At 37.5% G+C, this 25,401-nt stretch overlaps 1 protein-coding gene across 7 annotated transcripts in view; it reads right to left on the bottom strand.

Annotated features, from left to right (window-relative positions):
• The window catches only part of LOC136342269 (nuclear receptor coactivator 2-like), a 166,259-nt gene that overhangs the window by 132,993 nt on the left and 7,865 nt on the right, over nucleotides 1-25,401 (bottom strand). For 3 of the 7 annotated variants that reach the window (XM_066287892.1, XM_066287896.1, XM_066287894.1), the window contains exons 1-2: nucleotides 15,906-16,376; nucleotides 10,813-11,408 (exon numbers count right to left, since the gene is read on the bottom strand). The exons of 1 other annotated variant lie outside the window; for it this stretch is intronic. In XM_066287892.1, coding sequence (XP_066143989.1) covers nucleotides 10,813-10,967 — 155 coding nt within the window. In that variant the 5' untranslated portion in view covers nucleotides 10,968-11,408; nucleotides 15,906-16,376. Of the gene's footprint in view, nucleotides 1-10,812; nucleotides 11,409-15,905; nucleotides 16,378-25,401 lie in introns of those variants that run through there. 3 more of the 7 variants (XM_066287897.1, XM_066287889.1, XM_066287891.1) reach the window with 3 other exon arrangements.

Consider the following 25,401-nt stretch of genomic DNA (forward strand, 5'->3'; position numbering starts at 1 on the left):
CTGTGACCGTGACTGAAGGCATGGTTCAAACAAAAGGTTTTTAAAACACCCTTGATATGTACACGCACATGTCGTTATACCGGGCGTTTTGTAAGTACGTGGCCAAAATTCAAGGGGTGATTCATTGAGCGATTCTAAGACGAAAAGTTTATATAAACATGGTCCGGTAATGCTTCGTTTTAAGATACAGGGAGTCAAAGGTTTTTTCTTAATATTGTTAGATATTAAAAAATCTGCTTAATAACAATAAAACGTAAACTAATATGTCGTTGAAACTTGGTGAGAGTTTTTAATATATTACTAGAAAAATTAAACAAGAAAAACGTTTTATTAAAATTATACTTAGATAAATGGTATGCAATTTTTTTAAAGCAAAAATACATATTTAACAATTTGTAAATGCCAAACTTCAACAAAATTGGCTTAAGGATAATTAAATTTTTTACGAAAAAACGATTTAAACAAAAAGAATGACACCGTGTCACTTGAAAATGAAGCATTATCAAATCGGTGTCTATACAGGGTGGTGCATTTCCCCTCCTGTCTTTTGTAGCTGGGTTATCATTGAAAGTAAGATTTTGATATTGTGTATATTTTACCTGCGTTTTAGGACGTACCTTAGAAAAAAAATTCAATTATACAGGATGCTCCAAAAAAGCGTGACGATACCGAACAATCTCTTTTCTAACGAAACGCCCTTTTTTCATATTCAAATTCTTTATGCAATTGTTTGCATATTTCCAAAATTTTATTAAAATCCGTTGGATAATGCTGACGAAAAAAAGTTTAAAACTAAAAAATAGCACTTGCACCTTTGATGTGAAAAATGATTAAAAAATGGAAATAATGTCTATTTAAAGAAATTGTACAAGGTGATCATTGAACATGGTTTAATAGTTATATTAAAAAAGTTTCAATGATTTATATGGTACAGGGTGTTCCAAATTTAAAGTGATTTTTTTTTATTTTAAATTATTTAATTCTTCTCATTTTAAATTGGAGCCTCCGTATGGTTTAATCTAATTCGTTGTAGAATTCAAAAAGAAACATTTTTCTAATTACATATCTATCGCAATTTCTAACCCGTCGATAGTTGTTCGCCTCAAACCATTCCAATGGCAATTAAAATAAATAAAAAATTAAAGTGGGAACGAAAAAAGAATTACTCATAGAATTGATTTTATAATTACAATTATCTTAAAATTATTACAAATCGAAAGTATGTGTTCAAAATGTTTTCCGTTCTTTTAAAGGCGCAAATTCGCGCGATAACACGATTTTCAAAAATCTTGCATCTGTTAAGTAAAAGCGTTTTTATGTGTTTTAAACAAAATCTGCATTGCCAAACGTATCTAGAAAAAAAATTCAATGATTTCGACGCTCTCAAAAATTGGACAAAAATCAGGGATAATTCTGCAGCAAAACGTCTAATTATAAATTGTTCAAATGAAAGATATTCATTTTCTGGAGGTCTACGAGGATCAGTAAACAAATGCGAGGTTGCCGTTTGAAGAAAAAAGTTGCCCTATATGATCTTAAAATGACGTTTTGGCCAAAAGGCAGTAACTTCAGAATATGTCCCCCTGTTTACCGGAAAACTTTTATTTAAAACTTTTTTTCATACAATGTGGCGTTTTTGAATAATCTTCAATCACAACCTTAAACGGGACACCCTGTATAGTATTTGAAATAATTCCCATTTCAGTTTGTTCGTAATGCTAAAATGATTGTTACTACCAAATTTGAGTCAATATCTTCAAAAAATAGCAAAGAAATAGAAGTTGTTCGATAAAACATGAAACCAATACCCTGTAAATCAAAATGGAAGAAATTTAGGAAATTAGTTTCTATAAAGTTTTTATCTTAAAATAAGCTCACAATTCACGAATTTCATATTTTACCATACATTATGAGGCATCCTGTATACACAGATTTCAGAATGTTTCGTTTTCAAGATACAGGGTGTCGTTCTTTTTTTTTTAATTATTTTTTCTTAGAATTTTTAACAATTTTTAAGCCAAGTCTATTGAAGCTTGGCATTTACAAATTGTTAAATATGCATTTTTGACAAAAAAAAATGGGAAGTGAAATGCGCCACGTTGTGTGAACTTTTCGCCTTAGAATTACTCAAAGGATCGCCCCTTGAAGATTGGCCACGTCATCAAATAGCACCCTGTACATTACTGAAGATCGTTGTTTTGTGGCATCGAAGAAGCGAACCGAACGGGATTCTATTAGTACTTGGTAGGGACAAATAAATTCCTCGTGGGTCGACCATCAACCACTAAAAGTGAGATACCCACAGAGATTCAACAAATTCATTAGCAGGCTTATTTCATCGTGTTTCGCAACACAGAGACCTTGGCAGTCACGGTTCGGGCCCCAGCTTTCACTTTTCATCCGCGATTCCTGCCTGCCAATGGCATTATTTGTCACTATTGCAAAGGAAGTACGAGTTGGAGACCGCAAAACACTGTTCGCATATGTAATAAAATATGAGTGTGTTGTCGAAAGCCAGAAAGCCCAGAATCTAATTGACTTATGCAACTCCAGTAGTGCAGCCTAACTGGATTACTTATAAGCTTCGGTTTGCTCGTAATAAGCCGGGTCGTTTACTAATAAGTCAGTTATCACTATCCAATAATGGCATTTCAGATGATCCGCGACGAGGTACATAAACGGGGTACGTAACGTTGCTCCATGCTGTAAAGGAGAAATGGAAATTCCGTCAAAACCCCGATTTGTAAGTCGCAAAGCGATGATCTAAAGTCCCACACGTGTCAGGAATTTCCAGCAAATTAGAATGGAAAGCATACGGCGAATTTGCCAGCCAGAGATCATTATTCGGTGCTCGAGGTTAAGGGATAATCCAATAAGCAGTGGCAATTTAATGACGGGTTTCAAAGGGATTTGATTCGGTTTTAATTTCGATTTTACTGGCATGTGTGTTCAAGCTGAATGGGACTGAAAAAGGGAAAAATTATGCCGATTTGCGGGGGTTACTAAGGAAAATGGGACTCTTAATCACTGCGAAAAGGTCGAAAGTACGTGCCCCGGGACATGACGAACAAAGGCGGAATCTCTCTTTGCTCAAAACCAACTCAAACGTAAAAAGTATCTATGTATTTTACAAACATCAAAGAGGAAATGGTTCTTTGCCGGGCAGCTGTTTGATAATTAACGCATTTACGAACAATTTTGCCCCCCTCAGTTGCACTCGCCCACCTTCGGTCCCCCATTTTTTTTCCTTAGAAATCGAACGCTGGAATTTCAATTATAAAATTAAAGCTCCGATCGACTTATCGCGCGTCCTTAGCCCAGTTCGAATCCACATAGCAAAATCCTCCAATGAACAACTTCGTCAATAACTTTTAAAAGTTTAATATAGCAGAGGAGGACAATTTATCGGGCCACTCCAGTTGTCAAAATAAAGTGCGATTGTTCGTCTTTAGTGCCGGCACTGCGTCCGACAGCTCGTTTTCAGCTTTTATTGCGTTTTTGAGTTACCGATATTGCTTTCGGCAGTTCGACTCCATAAACCGACCCTATAAAAGCCATTCTCACCGATAAAACGGTTCATAGAAGTTGTTTATGCTTGAATCTAAGCGCAACTTGTTCAAGGAATACGTCAACGCTTAAGAAAAATGGCGGATTAGGGAAATGTGATATCTCCCCTTCCGGGGCCTTTGTAACGGAAAACGGGTCTAAGTATGGCAACATTATTTGCACAACAATTCGTCCAACAGGTGCAAGAAATTACTGACGCTAAATAAGGCTCTTCAAAGTTATAAGTCCGTGCGGGGACCTCATTTGAACGAGGCAACAAACCTCAATAAAACCACAACGTGGGATTTCCGTAAAATACAAATATGCACCCTGTATGATGCTGAAATTAAGGCAATCTCGTTTCGTGTCATACAGTTACCTTTTACTGCTCGAGCCTTGTACGTTAATTATACAAAGCCGTGTCATTGGCGTAAACACCTAACTTTTAACGTTAACAAAAATGTTCGATTCTAACTGGTCACGTCGCGAGATTACTACGGTAACAACGATTACCGAGGGAAAATATGGAACTTTTAATGAAAACAGCACTAATTTTACACAAATAGTGCGGAGTGGCGACCAATTACAAAGCCATTTGCTTGGAGTGGAGGCTGGTAATGCGTACCGTGCGCCGCGGTACCAAAGAAGATTGCGATCTACATAGTACCCGCTGTCACATTTGCTTCCACCCACGAATCGTGCTTGGACGATTTATTTTCAAAGCGTGCTCTTCGGACACTCGATTTAAACCGCAGCAGGGCCACTTAATATACCACTAGTGTTAAAAACTTAGATACATTATTCACATTACGGTCTGATGGGCGAAAACAATTTTTCCTGGGAGTTTGCGGTATAACCACTTCACCGAACATATTTCCGAGCTGAAATTATCACTTTGCCTCACGTAAATCAACGTGGCACGTGTCAGGCTCAAACGTTTTGTGGGTATTTGACATTGAAATGCGTGCGGTAAAACTTTTCACCTGGCTGTGTGTGTAAAGATTTCGCTGCAAGGTAATACTTCATTGAACCTGCAAAGACAATAATGACAAATTAACAAAGGCAATAATAAACTTATGATATGAACTCGTAGGAAGAACGTTGTACCTCCCAATACGCAACTGCAATCAGAGTGCGGTAATCGGTTTCCGCATTTGTTAAGTTGAGAATTACCCGAAGTAATACGTGACGCCTTTATAAGATTAGCAGCCTAAGTTTTTGCTATTACCAAGCGATATTGATAGTAATTCATTTAGAGCCCCATCGGAACAGGGTTTTTGTCACCCCTCCGCAGTTATATTGAGTTTATTATAGCACGCTCGAACTACAGGGACACGAACACACAATTTCTGTATGTTTGAAATTAGTGATGTTCCATTACGTGCGATATATCCAGTGTAGGATTGGTTGCTAGAGCTCCACAACACAGTGGATACATCCCAAAAAGAGGGAAACAATAATAGGTACTTCGTACTAGATTTTTCGCAAATGGTTATTGAACGCAATTTACGATATTTGTTAGAATATAACTAACATCAAGACAGGCTAGAGTATTCATTTTACTGAAAATTTCCTACATTATATGGAATCCATTAAGAATCATGGATACAGGGTGTTTTACAAACATACCGACAAACTTTCGGGGAATGAAAAGGTCAAAAAAATAAGTATTTAGAACAAATGAAGTTAGGTCCAAAATTGCTCCATTTCCAAAATACATGGTGTTTGATTTGTCATTTAAATAGTTTAAAAGCGGTTTGGGATACGGACATAAAATCGGGACACGAAATAGCAGTACAAATGTGTACGTTTCTGAGAAAGCAGCATATTTCAATTTTCACCACTGGCGTCAGGAAAAAATGCTACGCCGCTGCCGTTTTAATACGAATATTTTCTTCATAATATTTAATTAATTCGTAATAAAAAAGGCCTCTTACTATTTTGTCGCTCAAATAATCGTTTTAGAAATTAAAAAAAACTATACTGAATGTCATAGAAAAGAGAAAATCCCGTAGAAATGGTTTTATTTAAATAATTTTTGATATGTATGTTTGTATATGGAAACAGAAAAAACGATTAAATTTTCAGCCATATTTTTCAATGTTTTTAGGAGTTAGAAGGAATTTTAGTTTTTTTTTTTTTTAATATAAAAATTGCAATAAAATATCAACAATTTTACTGCAAAATATCGTTTATTGGTGTACAGTGCATTTCGAAAGTGCTTTTAGATTAATGAAATATACCTAAACGAATAATGCAGGGAATTTTTCATCATTTGAGCGAGTTTGAGAGAGGTCAAACATAACGGGCCTACGAGAGGCTGGTCATTTAGGGAAATCGCTACTAGATTGAACCGTAGTGTCAACACTATATTGAGATGTGGTCAGGCGCGATACCAAGAAGAGTAAACAGGCAGAAGGAGAGGTACTGGACAATCCCAAAGAACTACAGAACGCCAACATCGCCACCTTCGAATAATGTCGATAAGAAATGGGTTCGTCTCGTCCATAAAGCTGGCGCATCTGTGGTTTGCTGAGCATGGTGGGCCCATTGGGATTCGAACCATTTATGGCCGGATAAAAAGTTATGAGCTCATTTCCCACCATCTCCATCTTATGTCAGCCCTCACCTTAAATCATTCTCAAAATCGACTGCAGTGGCGCAGAGAACAGATATATTGGAATCTGGAACGGGATAATATCGTGTTAAGTGACGAGTTCAAATTCTGTTTGGGTATGCATGATAGTCGGGCAACAGTAAGAAGAAAACGGGGTGAAAACAGGATCATCAGTTTACAATACAATGGCGTGTCCATCAGTCAAACTATTGGGGTAATGGTTTGGGGTTCTATTGCACGTGGTAGCAGGTCACCTGTACTTTTCAGTAGATGCAGTATGACAGCCCAACAATACATCCAAAAAGTCCTGGACCTCATCAAATGCTTTATCTTGTGTTAGCCCTCACCTTAAATCATCGTCAAAATCGACTGCAATGCTACAAAGAACAGATACATTGGAGTCTGGAACGGGACAATATCGCATTTAGTGACGAATCCAAATTCTGTTTGGGTACGGATGATGGTCAGGTAAGAGTAAGAAGACGGGGTGAACGACGGGATCCTCAATTTACAATACAGAGGCACGTCCATGAGACTGTTAGGGTAATGGTTTGGGGAGCTATTGCATATGGTAGCAGGTCACCTGTACTTTCCATTAGAGGCAGCATGACAGCTCAATTATACATCGAAAAAGTCCTGGACCCACTTTAAGTGCTTTCTCTGGAAACCCTTGTTAATCCAGTTTTCCATCGAGACAATGCACGACCACATATGGCTAGAGTGACTCTGGACTTCTTTCAACAAAACTGAGTCAATTTACTACCCTGACCGTCTCGATCTCCAGATCTCTTACCGATCGAACATGTGTGGGATATTGTAGGTAAAAGAGTGCATAATTTACCCCATCCCTTACAAATCCTAGCGGCGCTATGTCGTGCTGTTCAGTTAGCCTGGAATGAGATCCCCCCCGCGGACATCAATCACCTCATTAGATTCGTGCCTAGACATGTTCAGAGATGTATAAGACACCGCGAAAGACCGACAAATTATGAATATTTTTTTGTTTTTTAACAATTGAATTTATTCATTTTTTTTATTGTTTGAATGAAGCCATTTTTACGAGGTGTTCTCTTTTCTATGTCACGCAGTACATTTTTCATTCATGTGCCTCCAAAAAACCGGTATAGGTTTTCAAGTGCGATTTCTTGGAATTATTTAGGAGAAATTTATTTTATTTTATTTTAGTAGAGGTGGAGGACATGCAGACAAACAATTTTATGTCCGTTTCACGAACCGTTTTTGAAGTATTTTCGACATTTTTTTAATGAAAAATTAAATATCCTGTATCTTGGAAATGAAGCGATTCCGAAATTGGCTTACTTCTTTCTAAATACTTGTTTTTATGAGCTCTACATCCCACGAACGTTTGTCGGCATGTTTATGAAACGCCCTGTATATTGAAGATTTTCCGGATAGTCTCCTCAGATTAATTTGCCAATCTTTATGGGCAACCGCCAGCGATGATGATTGACATGCATGCAGTAAAAACGTTTACTGCACGTGTGCTCTGATTTAAAAGATACATGATTTTAAGTCGTTTTCTTGTGGTTTCAGCCTTCTTTATTAAACCCAATATAGCCGCCGAGTGGTAACAAAAACCCTTCCCCGACAGGATGCTAAGTGAATTACTGTCAATATTGCTTCTTGATAGCAAAAACTTAGATTGATTGTCTTGTATGGACGACATCGCACACGATATTGTTCCGGGAAACACTGCCTAATGGCCGAGTCTAGGAAACAATATTTAATGGCAGTGTTTTACAATTTTTATTTTGTCAAGCTTAACGGAATTCATAATATTTGTGTTTAAAATGACACTCTAATAAATGAGAAACGGAGGTCCGATGTGCACTGACTAATTGCACTGGCGGCCGAGGAAATTATTTAAGACCTGCAGACCGTTAATTCGAAAAGTCGCAAACAATTACCGCACTTAATAGATTATGGCAGGAGATAAATTGGGCTCGGCCAGTGCCAAATTGATATCTGTTTAATTATCCACACCTTCTGACCGCTATACATATGCACACAATCTGTCTTTGAGGCACTCCACTGGCCGTTCTTTTAAAAGTAATGAGCGGAAAGTGCATCACTACAGCCGCCATTTCCGAAACGAAAACTTGGCATTGCCTCAAATCGCTCGCATGACAGCTTTTGCATTTATGTTTTTTCCTTATTTCTTTGCCATAATTAACGCAATTGAGGGACAATAAGGAAAGAGAACAGAAGTTTAAGCGCTCTTCAAAATACTCGCTTCCACTTGAGCCCTGTTTCTACTTACGAAATATATTAATAATAATCACGTTCTTGGCCTCTGAAAACCATAATCTAAATATACTCGAATAGTTTCCATTAATGTCACGAAACCGTCATCAATGTCCATAAACCGTAATGATAATGAGTGTTAACATCCGACAGACCTCAGGAATAACTATGAAAGAATGGCATCTTCGAATGCGATTTTAGTTTACGTGAAACCAGTTCATAATGGCATATCGATTGGTTCGGCACGCATTTATTATTTCACCAAATTCACACCTATTTTTCTCAAAAACTGATCGACAGAGTTTCGCTGGCAATGCACCATCAAATGTGGCTTTGAAAGACCTCTAATTTGAGGTGTCACACGACCTATTTTTCAATTTGAAAAAATCGGCCATTTTGTGCAGCCGGTGACGTAGGCAATATTTAAAAAAAATTAACAAACATAAAAAAATGGCATTTTTTGCCCGATTTAATGCTGCTTGGCGATTAAAAAAATACCATATTTTTTTCAAAAAAGCGATTAGGAGACGGGGGCGTCACATGGCGGGGGGGGTTCAATAAAGAGCTGCACGGTATAATTCTTCGCCGAAACGGGCGGCCTGTAGAGACTCTTGATTTATTTAAAAGCTTTCCAGAGTGTTATAAAAGTACGCCATCGAGTCTCCACCGGAAGTTTTAGTGTTATAGTTCCATCAGTGTTTCTCCTCCCGGATTTTCTTGAGTCCATTCCGCGGAAGATGTTTATTAATAAAGCATTGGATTATATCCTTGCATGCGGCAATTGCTCTCGGAACAAGTTCACTTTTACAGGCAGCCAAATTCAGACTGTGCGCAGGACAGCCATGTTATTACGTGGCGGTGTTTATTTCTTATTAAAATTAGCCAAGCACCTGTCAAGTCGCCGGCATTATCTGTAATTAGGGGTTGTAATTGAGGGGTTCAAACTCCGCCCGACAATTCAGATTTCTCCGGAACTATTAATCACGTTCTTTAGGAACAGGAGTAATTTTGGACATTGGCAATTGAACAAAAGTACCCTAAAGAATTCGCAACATGAACTTGGCTTTGCGCCTTGCCGTGCATTGTACATCTCGCGTACCTGCATCATTAGACGTACGATTATAGGGTTTTGAAAACTTTTTCAATCAAAAATTCCTTTGGAATTTTAGTTTCAAGCAGATAAAACTGCAATGGGAAACACAACGGGAACACTTCCCGTCGTCCGACCGGAAGGCGCCGCTGCTGACTACGCGACTGGAACCCTTGATTAAATTGTTCTCAAAATTGCCACCCTCTTCGCCCCAGGGGAAGATCTGCACCAGCAACTCGGAAAAACTTTTTAATAACGCGTTAGAAAATTACCATTGTTTGCAGCGGTAAAATGAATTTTTAATGCATTACAAGAAAGTTTTAGACATGTTGTCGGCGTTTTCCAAAGAAGTTTTAAAAGAAAACTGTTACTGTTAAAACTTCTTGCTTTTTGACCTTTGGTCTCTTTAATTATTATATCCGAATAACCCGGCCTTGGCCAGTTCCAAAGTGTTATAAATGTCAGAAGAATTAAACAACTGGCACACTTTCGTGTAACAGCAGATATTTTCTCCAGCTACAGATAGAATTTAATGGCAATATTAATAGCCCCGTCTCCCCCCCTCTTTCTTCCGCAAGCACCGGGAACACATTCAATTGATAGCTAACACAATTTTAAATTACCACCTGCTAAAGGGGGTTCAGATTTACTGCCCCATAACTTACCAGCGCCTCTTCGAGCCGGACTGAAACGTCTTCGAGTAATTGCAAATGCCAGAAAAATAACTTATGGCCCCATTAAGTGGGGTTGTATCATGATGCAAACGCGCTTCCTCGATTCATGCGATTTTCGTCCGCCAATTCGCCTTATTATTGCGATAAATTGCACCACTGCGTTCAACAAAACATCATGGATCAGGAACCCATGTTGCGCAGATTGTTTACATTGCGATGTGCTTCGACGGAACCGGCCTTGGCCTTGGATGGACGATGCCCCTCGTTAGTTCCCCCTCCTCCCCCTGGGGGGCCCACCGTTTGTCCCACTGCCCCCCTGAATGATGTACGTATGCTCACGATGCTTTTTATTTAGCTAAGACGCAATAAGATGTGTGTTTGGTCAGGAGAAGTTCTAAAGTTAAGAAGGAATCGAATACGCCCACACATCAACGTCCCATCTGTTGCGCTATATACACAATCTGAGTATAGACCGTCTAAAAATACCACGTTGCGCTGGTCACGGTTTATATCTAGGATTTCTTGACAATTCCTAGTGTAAAATATATATGGTGGTTTATGATGCGTCACGTTTTAAAATAGAGATGAGGTCTAATTTTAATCATCAGGAAAAAGCTTACCTAAAACTATCAGAGGAGGCGCCCATGTCGATATCGTCCAAAAGCAAATCCGAGGCAGGAGTGGCGGCTGGCGGGAAATCATTCTTATCTAAGACGACCATGCCGGGAACAGCAACGGCGTCCGCCCTAAAGCCGCCCCCGAGCAACTGGTCCATAAGTGATGCCACATCATCTTCGTCGACAGCCGCCCCTGCCGCCGTCCTGCCGCCCTCACAACTTGTCCTGGGGTAATACAGTTTGAAGTTGTCTTCTCGTTGCCTCTTCAACTATTTCACTTTACCAAACTCGTATTTGTAAACACACCAACAGCAAACGGAAGAGTTTGTCCACGATGTAAAACCGCCTTTAAGATTCACTAAATATTACTGCCACGCCGAAGTCTTTCGACCAAAACTGGACCTACTCTAATCTTTGATGTTCAATATCTTTCCAGAAAATGCACAAAATGCGTAAACATTTGTTTTGAGGTCGAACAAATTTGATTTAAAACTTAACTCCGTAACTTCATACTTGTAATATGTCGGTCACAACAATTACCGAGGAGGGTCCTTTCGGAATTTTAAGACTGAATCCTACCGCTATGGTATACAGCTGACCTAGAAGTTTAGACTAGAGGTATACAATCGGCACTAAATGACGAAAATTTACTATTTATTGACTACTTATTAAAAATTCTGCAAAATTTAGATTCTTTGTTCCTAGCGGCCTCTGAATTTTATTTTCACTTCGAAAATCTTTCTGGTCTGCATACGTCAGACTATGGCGCACCCTCCCTTACTGAAGTTATGTTGATTGCACTTCTAACCATCAACACCCTAGAGAACCCCACAGAGGGCAACGCTCTTCTGTCGCTTTTACATTTAACTCATATTCAGCTATTTTAAGATAGCTGATAGTGTTCGGCATCTGTCCCTTAATTTCCTTTTCATACTTCAACTTTAGAAAAATTCCTAATCAGTTGCAGAAGCACTAAAAGCTCTCAACGACTAGATAAATAATATTTAAAAAATAAAAAAAAACATCCAAAATATCCCTAGAGTTTTAGATACCACCATAGACCAAAGGTCCGTACGGTGCATCCAAAACATCCTCAATTACCTTGGAGAGTTGCCAAATTTTGAGGAAGTTTAAAGTATAAATCGATCAACTCGAAAAGCATCAGGTTTAAATTAGTTTAAAATTTTAAAGTTATTAAAGTTTTCGAAAATTAAATAGAGCTATACGATATCGCGAGACTCCGAAACTGTTACCGAATTAATTTCCATTGACTTAAGAGCACTTGTTTGGGAATCGGAGGTAACCTTTACTGCACTCGTGTGAAAATGGCTATTGACATAACAATAGAAGAAAGTAACTCTTAACGCACGTGCGTAAAATGTTAGCATCCTGCGTTAAAAGCTTTTATGTAATAATTCAGTAGCTAAAGTAGTTGCGCTGTGTGCATCATTAATTTGTTTTTCCTTACATACACGTGTGTTAGCATTTGTTTTCGCTACTACTATCTCCGTTGATTATGTTTACTTTTCTAGAGGGTCGTGGGAAAAGTAACTTTACAGCAGTGAGTGCACGAAATTGGTGCCGGTTCATTTTCTACAAATTGCTTTTTAATCTAATCCTTCACCTTGCATTTTCTGCTTGCGCGGCTCAAAGCAAGCAATGAAGTAAAAACGATGGTCTCATGCGAAAAGGTGTCACTTTCCGCACTTGTTAAGTAAATAACTATTATTGCTACCTGTTACGCATATTTGTAAAAATGTTACTTCACAGCCCAGACATTACAAGTGACAGTCTGTTTTTGGTTCTTAAAAGGTCACTTTTTTCGCTATGCCTGTCGAAAGAGCATCATCTGCTGTCCGGCTGCCGCCATTTTGGTGGTTAGCACGTTTCGCACGTGCTGAAAACGTGTTTATGAGCTCGAAGGCCGGAAAGGGATTCAGTCTGTGGGATTTGGGCGGTAAGTAGTCCCTTTGAGTCGAACTTAATTCCCACGGGGCCAATTTTCAGGTCTACGCTCGAGGAGGCTACCAATAGGTAACTCTGGAGTGATTCAAGGAGCAGGCCGGCAAACTGAGGCCTTGACAGCTACGGTTGTAAACATGCAGCCTATAGAGGAGCTTCCGTTCATAATTGCCTTTGACCAAGGGTAAATTAGGGCTTTCAAACGCAAAAAAAAAATTGAGATGGGAATAATTTCTGAACTTGCTTAAGGCACCCTTATCCAATTAAGGCTTGGAGTTCACAGAATGCGAAGCAGAGGGAGCCACTGATAAAACCAAAATCAGCGATAATTTTTTAATTTTTGAAAAATAAATAAGGTTTGGGATGAGATCGGAACTGATATTTTTAAACGATACTTCGAACATTTAGATGCAATCTTGCTATTATCAAAAGCCTTTTAGATGGTTTATGATGCTATATGAGAAACACCAGTTTTTACCAAATACGTCTTTAAATTAATTAATCACACAAATAGATAAATATACCTTTGAAATGAGGATGTTGCTGTAACGCTCATGAAGCTGGATAATGTATTTTAATTCAAATTTGTTACCCACAAAAAAAACGCTGACGAATTTTGTTAATTTTCTGAAATTAGTTATTATTGTTGTTGAGTTATTATTGACGAAGGTTATGAAATATGAGTAAAGTTCTCGTTGAAATATTATAACTTCTATACGTAATTTCCAACACAGCTCAGAAAGTATGGTTTCTAGTTCAGAATAATCAGCTGAAGTTTAGAAACTATATCTGAGAAAAGGCGATAGATACACTTTGAAATTTTCGGCTGTTCGGCGTGCAAAATGGCGTTTTATATTTTTTACTTTCGTGCAAATACAGAGATACGTCCAAAGCAGGACTTTCGAGGATCGTAAGCATAAATAATAACGCAATAGATACATTATAATGGCTTAAACGCCTTTGTTAAGCCGTAGTGAGAAAATTTGAGAGGTTGGAGGAAACTATCTGACAAGTGCAACAAGAATGCCTGAAATTAAAATGGAATGAAATTCTCCGTAAGTGGATTAAGTACTTTTTGGGCGAAAACTTATTCGACAATCCAATATTCCGATAAAATCCATGTAACACTTTAAAATTTTAAAATGTTATAATTTATGAATCGAACTTTTGGCATTGGCCTATTAGATTTTGATATTGTGTGTAATCCACAACGTGGCGCATGAATCATGAATGGATATCGAGTATTATTAGTTAATCCATATTGAACTTCTAATTCAGTTTGATGTATGACTAAAGCAGGATTTACACAGAAGTTAAATAAACACAATTTTCCGAAACGTTAAACAACTATTCGGTGTAACATATAGCGTTATATTTCTGGGTTAACTTGTACGAATTCAAAAATTTAAAAGAGGCGTTCTACAGATCTGCGGGTTTCTGGATAATCCAAGATTAATGCTTTAAAAATTACTAAATATAAACCTAAAGAGTAACTACCACGTAAAGGTATTTTTTAAATATGTTACCATATGAACTGGACGAAATTGTCGCATTAGTGAAAATGTGCCACAAGTGTGACGTTCAATGGCTTTCAAACCTATTATCCGATTTTAGTAATTTTTTCACGAAATTATAGGTCTATTCTTTGTGAATCACATCATGACTTTACATTTTTAGTAAAAGTCCATCGTCATTCCACATTGAGTAAACTAAACCCGACAGGTTTCTTCTTCTAAAGTTTGGAGCCTCCTGTGGATCATTTTTGCGTCTAATAAAATCGCCCCATTAAATTTCATTCATGTCCTAATTTTTTCTATCATTTCATTTTTGGCTTCGATACCCAAATGCGGATGGTACCAATATTGATACGATAAAACCGGATAATAGATTTAGCAGTTATTCAGCACCAAAGTTGGGGCATATGTTTTGTAGTTCGTTCAATTTGTTCAGGTGTTTTTTGTTACATTTTCGGGAAAACGCATTTTGTATGCATAACGTGCGCGAAATTTGAACATGAATATTCGTGTACAAATGTAATTAGTCGTCAATGTGCGTTAACATTTTATATGTGATTTTCATCTGAATACAGGCCGCTATAATTTGCTATGAATTTTCAAATAGGTGTTAATGAGTCACTGTCAGGGACTCAACGCCATTGTTTTGATTAATTCTGGCCATGAAACGTGTTTAAACGTTGTGACCACCTTCATAAACAAATTTTGTACCATTTAAACGTTCTTGAAATAAAATTTTCTTGGTCAAAAGTCATCAAAACAATAACGTTTGATATATTCTTGACAGTGACTCATCAGTACCTACTTGCAACCTTTAACTAAAAATGACACCTACTTTATTTCTTGAGGTGAAAATCCCATATTAAGTGGTAACTTCCATTGAAGAGCTACATCAATATGCGAGTATTCATGGTCGAGATTTACGCGCGGTAATCATACAACGCGCAATAAAATATAAAGCACTTAAAAAATTAAATTTCGAAGCATTTAAAAAATTCAGTAATTTTTGAAACACCGTTTCCGGATTCCACGGACAAAAAAACTTATAAGGCATATCACGGATCTTGTACAAAGAAACTCCTTTTCCCCACTGGACGAAACATATTGTGCATACATGAGGAATGTTTATTTATACATTAGGGCATGCTGGTCGGCAAAGTTGTTGCTGGTGAACTATCAGCAGCAGTTACATTTTGAACTGCTGCTTAAATTCAGTCGGAACTTCTAAAGTATGCAACTGCATTTGCAGGACAGGACGGCCGTTTGGAGTGTGCAATAAAACTAAATGTTGAAACGAGCCGGCTAATTTAGATTCTTAATGTCCCCCAAATATTTCCAACCTCGCAACACTGAAAATAAAATCGTTACTCACGTCGCGACGCCGAATGAACCACAACATTTGAAAGTGTCCTAAACGAGCGAACATCAAAGCATGTCACGCCCTCGCGAAACAATTTATTATTATTATTTCTTAAATAAAGGAAAAACATGTGTAATTCGACATTCGCCTGAGGTGCCAAAAACGGCACATTCTCTCCTATGCGTAAATTATTATTCAACTTTTTACGAGTTCACTCGCATATGTAATGACGCGCATCCTGCACGCGACCAACGACGTACCGCAATAAATGTCAGCTACAACAATCAACATGTTTCACTTTATTAACTCGTATTGGGTAGGTCAGTTGCGGGAAAAACACTCAATTATTATTGTTTCGGTGCCGTCGTTTTCCCAGGCCCACCTCCTTCCATCTCACTAAGTGGCTCAACTGAATTAATCCATTTCTCACTCTTGTACACTCTTAATTAAGCAAGAATAAAAATATCGTCAAGCCACAACTGATTGGAGGATGGGAGAGGTGATGGATGATGATTATGGGCCAAGCTTAAGGGTGATTTCACACCAGGCGCGACATTTTACCAAGAGATTAAAAGAAAAGAGGAAACGCGTGAACAATAAAAATTCACAAATGAAAATCGCGTCGAAGATAAAAAAAAAATTGGATCGGACCGAGACCGACGCTTCGCGGAACAGACGGCGGACGTCGCAATTTGCGGCGTCCAGCGTCGCACGAACCTCGTCGGTAAAAGTCGTCGACTGACTGAATTGTTTTCGGCTTGCCTCGGAGAGAGCCTCACGGATCCGTGACAGGATTGGATTAGGAATTTTAGGATTATATCTACACAGCCCACAGAGTGTTCCAAAATTAGTTGGAAACATTTTAACAGCATCTCTATTTCTTCCTGAATGTCTCGACAAAACTTCAAAGCGAAGGTTGGACAGGGACGGCGTAATAGGTGATGTTTGGTGCTTATTAGGGTCATAAAATTGCCGGTCAAGAAACCGAAGACGAAACATTTTGGGATGCGCAATTTTTTTGCCCGTCCGCACATTGGACCGGCAAATTATCGGTCAGTTTCATCTACGTCACAGATATCACTCATTTTAATCGTTGTTGAAGTTAACGGTTAAACTAACAAATGCCAATGCAAATTGAATTTGACTGATTTGTCTTAATGCGTTAGCTTACCAATCAGGTAATTGTCTTCCTATTCTGGTTTTTATGGAGCAGCATACAGAGTGTGCACGATTCGTTTGTTTATATTGCGATGTAAGAAAGTTTGACAGCCAGGTACAGTGTAATCTATTTATAACGAATTCGCATGTAATGGACTGGTTTTCAAGTTGCAGATTAACCACACAGTTACTCAAACAACTGTTCGTATAGCCGAAAAATAATTCTGTAAACCGTAATTTCAGACCGACTGTGTTCAAATTCTGTATAATGAAAATTCAAACCTAAACTCAGGTGACGTGTTCGAGCAACTTTTGAAAATTTAATTTGTAGAGTACTTTTGACGGTTAAAAAAAAATCCATTTTGGAAATTTCTTGTGCGGTGCAAATTTTTCAATATGGTTTTAATAATCTTGTAGAGGGGATTTTTCCACATACATCCTTAAAATTTGATCAAAGTCGGACCACAATAAGGCAGTGTCAGCCCTTTTAAAATCACCAAAAAGTGACGGTTTTCGCGCAAAATGATAAAATTTAGATATTTTTGACAATTTTAAAAGGCTGCAAATCCCTTATTTGTGGTTCGACTTTGATCAAATTTTCCGGATATATGTAGAAAAATCCCCTCTACAAGATTATTAAAACCATATTGAAAAACTTCTTCCGCACAAGAAGTTTTCAAAACGGAGTTTTTTTAAGACCCTGAAAAGCACTCTAGAAATTAAATTTTCAAAAGTTGCTCGAACACGTAAACTGAGTTTAAGTTTGAATTTGCATTATACAAAATTTGAACAAAATCAGTAGAAAATTACGGTTTACAGAATTTCTTTTTTGCTGTACGAATACTTTTATAAGTGACTATATAAAATCATAAGTAAATCCCATGGACATTATGGACTCGTTTATAATGGACCCTCCTCGCTTATAGTGAACCAAATTTTTTTGTTTTGTCTAACATAAATGAGCTTCATCGACGTAAAATGAGCATTTAGGTAACAGGAAAAACTGACAATAATGAATGAAATTGAGAAACGATTGTCTCAATCATTTGTGTGTTCAAAAATGGGATTAAAAAAGTCCACGACGTCAAATATTTTGAAGAATCATGAGAAAATTAAAATTGTTTGGTAAACTCACGACCGAAAGAAAGAAATTCGTTTGCCTTTACACTCCCGGGTCGACAAAACGTTATTTAAGTGGTTTCAACGGAAAAGAGCTAATAATTTCCCAGTAAAGGGGCCAATGTTACAAATGAAAGCAGAGGAATTTGGAAAAGTGATTCGTGATGACTTCAAATGCAGCTCTGGATGGCTTGATCGTTTTAAAAAATGGCATAACACTCTGTTTGGAAACATATACGGTGAGTGGGCCTCAGTAGATGGAAATATTACAGATGAATGGCTGGTCCGTGTTTGCCCTCTGACAAGTAATCATTATACAGAAGAAAACATATTTAACGCTGACGGATTAGGGATTTTTTTAATAAAATGTTGTCAGATAAAACACACAAGTTTAAAGGTGAAAGATGTAGCCGAGGAAAAACGTGTAAAAAACGAATCGCAGTCATGATTTGTGCTACTGCTTCTCTAGCCAAGAAACGAAAATTACTCATTATAGGAAAGTGAAGTTTTAAAATTTTTATTTTAAGTGTTAAGAATTTGATCCTCGGTATTTCAGGACAATTTCAAAATTCTAAGTGTTTTAAAAATATTAACAGTCTCCATATTGACTATTTTTTAAACAACAAGACACGAATGGCGTCGTTAATTTATGCAGATTATTTTTAAAAAATGGCACCGAGAGCTTTTCAGAGAAAAAAGGAAAAATATTATTGCGAATTGAAAGATCTCCAGCTCATCCGGACATTAAACTGCATAACAAAACTTATATTTCCCACCTCATGGACCAGGAAGTAATTTTGACCTTTAAGCAAATTTTTAGAAAATAAATATTGATCAAACTCTTGGAGGCTCAGAATAATACTAACCCCAAAAGTGTTTTCTATTTTAGACGCTATAAATCTATTAAGTCTAGAATGATCTGAGGTTTCTACACAAATTACCACTATTTATTTGTGCCATTACGGCTCATGAAAAACAACATCTTCTAGTATGGAATTTGACTCAAACGATGATATTCCACTAGCTCGATTAATAAGATAAAACAAATTAACGAATTTAGCAAATTTCAATGGTTTTTTAAATATTGGTAACAATGTTGTTGCAAGAGAAAAAATGGTAGATACAGACTTATTGAATCAAGGACTTCAAGAAGAAATTGAAGATAGTGAAGATAATGATAATGAAGAAGAAACTGCTGTTACTATAAAAGAGGTTTTTAATTGTGCACACACTTTCAACAAGATTTCTTTCATCAGATTTTTTCTCTTTAAATTATATAAAATTAAATTGCATCTGACGAAGACTTATATTAAAAAGACCTCTATTCGAGGGAAAATAACCGATTTCTTTGACAAATAACTATGAATAAGATAAAATTCCATATATTAAATAATTTTTAAGAGTTATTTTAACCAACAAGAATTTTATTTCTGTTCGGTTAGGCATAAAACGCATTTTTTTTAAATAATCCAAGTAGTTTGTTTGATCTTTATAAGATAGACACGCGGGTATAATGAACAAAATCTCTCGGTCCCCTCAAGTCCTTGATAAACGAATCGCACCGTATGTGTAATGGCGGTTAAATTCTTCTGGGTAAATCGCATTCGTAGCATTCTTGCTTAAATTGATCTACATACTCGATATTTTCGACAAATATTCAGTTTTACCGTGCCTTGACCAAATATGACGTCAAACCCTCGCGCCCTATAACCGAGTTTCTACCTTCACTCATTGCTCGTCACACTTGGTCGTTGCTCATAATTTATGCGCGGGAAAAACATCTACTTTCACTAGTCGAAATAAAAGTCTGATGTTCTTATTTCTCGTTCATGTGGGCCTAGACTTACTGCTCATACCAGACAAAGTTGTTAATTACGTATGTATCTGTTGAATTACACGAGCCAGAATGAGGTGAAGGTTGCAACCACGGTTTTTGGTTGCAGCCAAATACGGGCAAGATCGAACAACATGCCATGACGGACGGACTAGGAATAGAACACAAAGCAACGTTGGAGAACAACACCTTCGACAGGTGGATCGACCAAATTTGGTACACTTCTCGTTAGATCGAGCCCGCCTTCCTCTGATGGGGCAGATGTTTAGCATCGGGAATATTAAACCGCGTGACAAGCCAAATTAAACACTTACCTGCCTCTACTGGGTAACAATGGGCTTACCTGGAACAAAAGAATGGTGCTATAGTTTCCAATTAATTAAGCATTCTCTCGGTAAATCAATGCAAATTTCAGGGTTAGATTTGGAGAATCGATAAAACAATTTCTGTACCATCCACCGATATGGCAGGGGGGATCAATAGCTAAGCCCTGTGATTGGCCGGTAATATGTCACAATCATTCCTGGAACCTGAAACAAATTCCGATTTCCACCGACCTAATCAATTCCGCTAGTCGCCTGCCGGCGATAAAACGGAAAACGATTTATTTACCCGTCAAATCCTGATCGGACGTCATGAATACAAACATGAACTTCATATTGGGTTTCCAATGGGACAAATTAGCTGGATTTGTACTTTGAAAATGTTGCTCAAATTATGGGAAGTACCCTTGCGGGTCCCCCATCCGGGGCTCAATTAAAAATCGAAAACAAAAATAAATTGGACCTCACATTCGCATACACATAAAGCCAATCCAATTTATCGATAAAATATTTTTCTTCGATTTATTATTATTAAACATGGCGTAGAATTTAATTTAGCGCAATGACTTGCCGGAACGCACGGTTATCGAGCCCTCTGGCAGGACTCGGCTGTCGAGCTTTTTTTAAACGCCCTATTATGTAGTTCTTTCAGTTAAATTTAACATTTTCATCGATATTGTGGCACCGGCCTGAGCAAAAATCACTAAGAACACACCTCAAAACATTGACCGGAGAAACTGACATAGAAAATTTCTCTGACAGTCAATATGAGCAACCGTTAACGGCACCATGACAGTACTTTCACGGAAGTGCTCGCATGACAGTCATCCGGAAAGTCTGATGTCGACGCGTACAATATTGTTGCGACAGTCGCAATATTTTCGATTATCGTGCCGTCTGTACCGTAACACTTTTTGTGGTAGTTGCCATCACGGCAAAATCTGTCATCATGTAAGATTAAAGTCGGGACAAGAGCGAGGATCGGCAGTGAAGCCCGGGAAACTATCTTTTAGGTTGTCAAAGAACCACTCGCCACCAATATGATTAAATTAGGTAATGAGCCTCCAATCTAAATTAAATCTACTACCAAATAGGCATTGGTTGGGCAAGACCGATCTACTGGAACTTGCCTTAGTCACGAATAATTTTAATGGTCCCTCGACTGGGGCCCCCGTGATTAATTAATGCCTTGCCCTTACTTAATTCCAATAATAATGCAAATTCATTACAGTAACATAATTGCGTTATTTGTTTCATATTGGGCTGTGTTTTCTATGAACAATAATCAACTTAATGGGCGTTGGAGAGATTTGAGCGGCAAGCTCTGTTTTGCCCTGCTCCGGCTGATTTCCATTCGCGGTTTCTCAAAATCTATGAGATTTCATGGTTGTGACAAACAATCGGTCTGCTAACGAGTAAATTTAAACTCAACGCGGGCGTTACCTGCTTAATTAATTATTCATCAGTGAATGTGACCAAAACAGAGTCGGAAGAACAAAATCAAATATTGTTGTCCCCAGCTCATGTCTGCTGAATACGCGTGGAACACTTTTTAAAAACGAGTCCGACCAAAAGGCCTTGCTGCTACCAAGTGGTGTTAAGGGATCAAAAAATACGTGACAAAACTAAAATATTCAAATGGTCCGCTCATCACGCACAAACAAACGGCTCCCGAAAAGTATATATTTATTTTGAGAAACAGAGAGAAAAGGGGCTTAATTTGCCACGAATATGGGTGATTTAAATTTCATGTAAACCGACTATAAATACCGATCATTGTGGCACTGAGCTTGCCTATATAGGCATATAAATTACGTTATCTAAGCCTGTTATCAATAGGTCCCATTCAACACGGTAAATAAAATATGTATTTATGATAAGAGGCACGAACGTCTTTCAAGTTCTTGCCCAGTTTTTTCCAGGTCTATAATACCGAAAACGGATGTGATATTGTGCGATTCCAAATTGAGATTTCCATTGAAACAATTACTAATATGGGTCATACCCCAATAGAACTGAACGTGTATCCCCTATAAATTTACTCTATCCGGTGCTGCTGGCGTCCCAATGGGGATAAATCTCGCTAGCAGTATCATTATGTCCATATTGAAACGCTGATTCGATTCTGACCGGAAAATAATAACTTTTTCCACTCAATTTGGGGGAGAGAATTTAGCCTAGAAGCCAGGTTCCCGCACCTAATTGTAAAATTTGTTTGCAACAAATAATCCTTGAGACCGAGCTCGATTCTTTACATCTCGGTAAAAGGCTTCTTTGTTTCCTCGTTTTATGTCGCATTGTTCCCAGTAGAGCAACCAATAAACAAGACAAATGAAATTTAAATGCACCTAGCACTGGCGCAATGCAATAAACATAAGAAATTTTCATATTTATTATACAGGGTGTTCCGTGAAGAATGCGCGAAAAGGAAACCTTATAATCCAGACATTCAAACAATAAGATTTAACGCAACTTGCCTTACGAAAATGTTATTCGTTCAGGATATACAGGGGGTTAAAGTTAATTTTTATACAGTAGAATTCGGTTCATACGAAAGTTTAATACGAAGTAATAGATATAATGTGGAATTTATAAAGTTCCGTCAAGTGTATTAGAAATACAATGGCCCCGATGCAACGAGCGATCGTTTATACCGAGTTGTACTACATTTGAATTTCTTTAAATAAATCGAGCATTTTTGAAGATATCTTGTCTAAATTTTAAATTTACGTTTTATTTAGGACAGCTAAAAGGGCTATTTTATGAGATTTGGGTTCCGAAAAACAGGGGAACTGGTTGCAGCCTATAGGATGCACATTTATGCCCCTTTTTTAATAAATGCAATAATTGTGATTTTAAACAGTATCATTGATAGATCTATGATTGCTGAATAAAAAAGTTATATCTCATTTATTTTGCGAATCCAAGCCATTTTCGAAATATGGCGAATTTAAATGTCCATAACGCTTCCAAATAAGCGCACGATATTCAGTAAAATCAATTTATTGATAACAAGTATTAATTTACTGAAACAATATTTCTTATTTTAGCAAGTGTACAAAATGTCTATCACGTACTTCAATGCGTTTTCGTACTCCTTTTATTAATCGTTGTCTTATTCTAAATAAATATCCGTCATTACTTTTAATCACTGTTGCGGCATCCTGGATGCGTTGAAATAATGGTCACGCGTCATTATCTCTCCATCCTAAACTAAGGATTTCATGTATCCTCATGTCGAAAAATCCATTGGATTGAAATCAGGGCTACGAGCTGGCCAGGCTACATCACTTCTTCGTCCAAACCATCCAGTAGAAAATTGTCTAATCAAAAAATTACGGACTGCAATGGAGTAATGTCGAGGAGCGCCGTCATGCATAAAGATGATATTTTGTCTGAATTTTAACGGTGCATCCTCAAGTAAATTCATTACTTCAGCTCTTAAAAACTCTAAATATCGTTCTGCATTAAGCGCAAATTAATTAACACAAAAAATACACAAACACAAATCATGTTTCTCATTTCATAATTAGAAAAATAATTATGCGTACGAATTTTGAAAAAAATGCATTTAAGTATTAACATCAAACAAATTAAATCACTCACTATTTGCAGTTGATTTTAAGTTAATTGACAACATAACAAATTTTAACTTATTTTCAACAATTCCGTAGATTCTACTCACGAATGGATTAATGATTTAAAGAAAAACCATTTAAATCCGCCGTATTTCGAAAATGGCTTGAATTATTAAGATAAATGAGTTATACCTTTTATTTTTAAAAACGATAGAACTATCAATAATACTGCTTAAATTATTATTGCATTTGAGGAAAAATGGGGCCATAAACGTCCACTCTGTGGACTGCAACTAGCGCCCTCACGCACAATCTCATGAAGCATTCTTTTCAGCGGTCTTAAAAAAATATGGATATAAAATTCGGACGAGATATCGTCAAAACTACTCTATTTGTTTAAAAAAATTCATATGCAAAAATTAACTTTAACCGCCTGTATATCCGAAACGAATAACATTTCCATAAGACAAGCTGGGATAATTCTTATAATTTTAATGTCTAGATTGTAAAGTTGGCGCACTCTTCACGTTTATAAATAACACCCTGTATATTTCGAAAAAAAATCCGTTTACGGGGACGAAGTCGTGCTCTTGAATATTAAAATTCCTTTGGAAACGTGATGAATTCATTAAGTATTGATGGATTTAATTGATTAACTAATGGAGCTTTCGTTGTTCTCATAATGCGACCGCAAATACAACTTAGCCCTATGTATTTGCTGCTCCTAATGTCCTTAGCGTCTTGCAAGAAACTGAAGCTCAGTCTCGGACTAGGAGCAAAAAATAAAAGTCAATTCACCCCGTTAACTCTGTAGGGATAGAGAAAAATCGAGCGCAGAACAAAGCCCTTTTTTCGGATGTAATTCAGCCTCCCTATTAAAAGCCTTTCAAGGGCTCTTTGCTAGATTTTGCCTCACGCAGGTGGCCCCCAAGACTTTCGTATAGTGCAACATAGCGGGCAGTAAATTGGAGTTCCGCTCCTGGGAAACCTCGGTGGGACGTCTTAGGTTCCAAGTCAACCTTGCAAATCCATTAGGGAATACGTCGGTGTTAATAGGGAAAAGTTGTAGGCATATGATAGTAAAGAACACACGAAATTGCTCTTGTAAATTTCGACCTGCCGTTGCTTTTTCAATTAAGTCCTTGTCAGGGTCCTTGTTCTGTTCTCGATAAGCCGATTTATCTTGAGGATTTCATTAAGGTGATATTGCCTGTCTTACCATCGGGGGTTAACTTTTGAATCAAGCTTTAACTGCAGTGGGACGAAAGGGAACATATCCGAAAGAAGTGTTCCCAGAAAGAGACGAATTTACCAGTTAAAACTGTTCACGTCTAATGGTTCTTGTTATCTATGGACCTGCTTAGGGTTTCCTCGATGAGAATTGCAGCTCGTAAATCTGGGCAAATCTTTCAAAGTTAGAAAAATTGGATCTACCTGTACGGACCGTATCATCTCTAAAAGCAGGAAATAGGAAAAGATCTCTGCAGGTTCAATAGACTAATGACCCTGGATTTCTTTTTGCTTTCGTTCCAAATTAACAAACAACCCCCGCCTTAGTCTTCTACCATGGCTTTTAGCTTTTCTAAGATAATGGGGTAACTGAGATCTATTATTAAACTAAAAGGTTTATAATGTTCGTGCAAGAAGTTCTAATACACTATCGGCGAAAAGTAAAGAAACAATGCAAAATTATCAATAACTCTTCGAAAAATTATTTAACACTTAATCGTCGTGCATTAAATAT

The sequence above is a fragment of the Euwallacea fornicatus genome, chromosome 11, assembly GCF_040115645.1.
Source record: "Euwallacea fornicatus isolate EFF26 chromosome 11, ASM4011564v1, whole genome shotgun sequence".
NCBI lineage: Eukaryota > Metazoa > Arthropoda > Insecta > Coleoptera > Curculionidae > Euwallacea > Euwallacea fornicatus.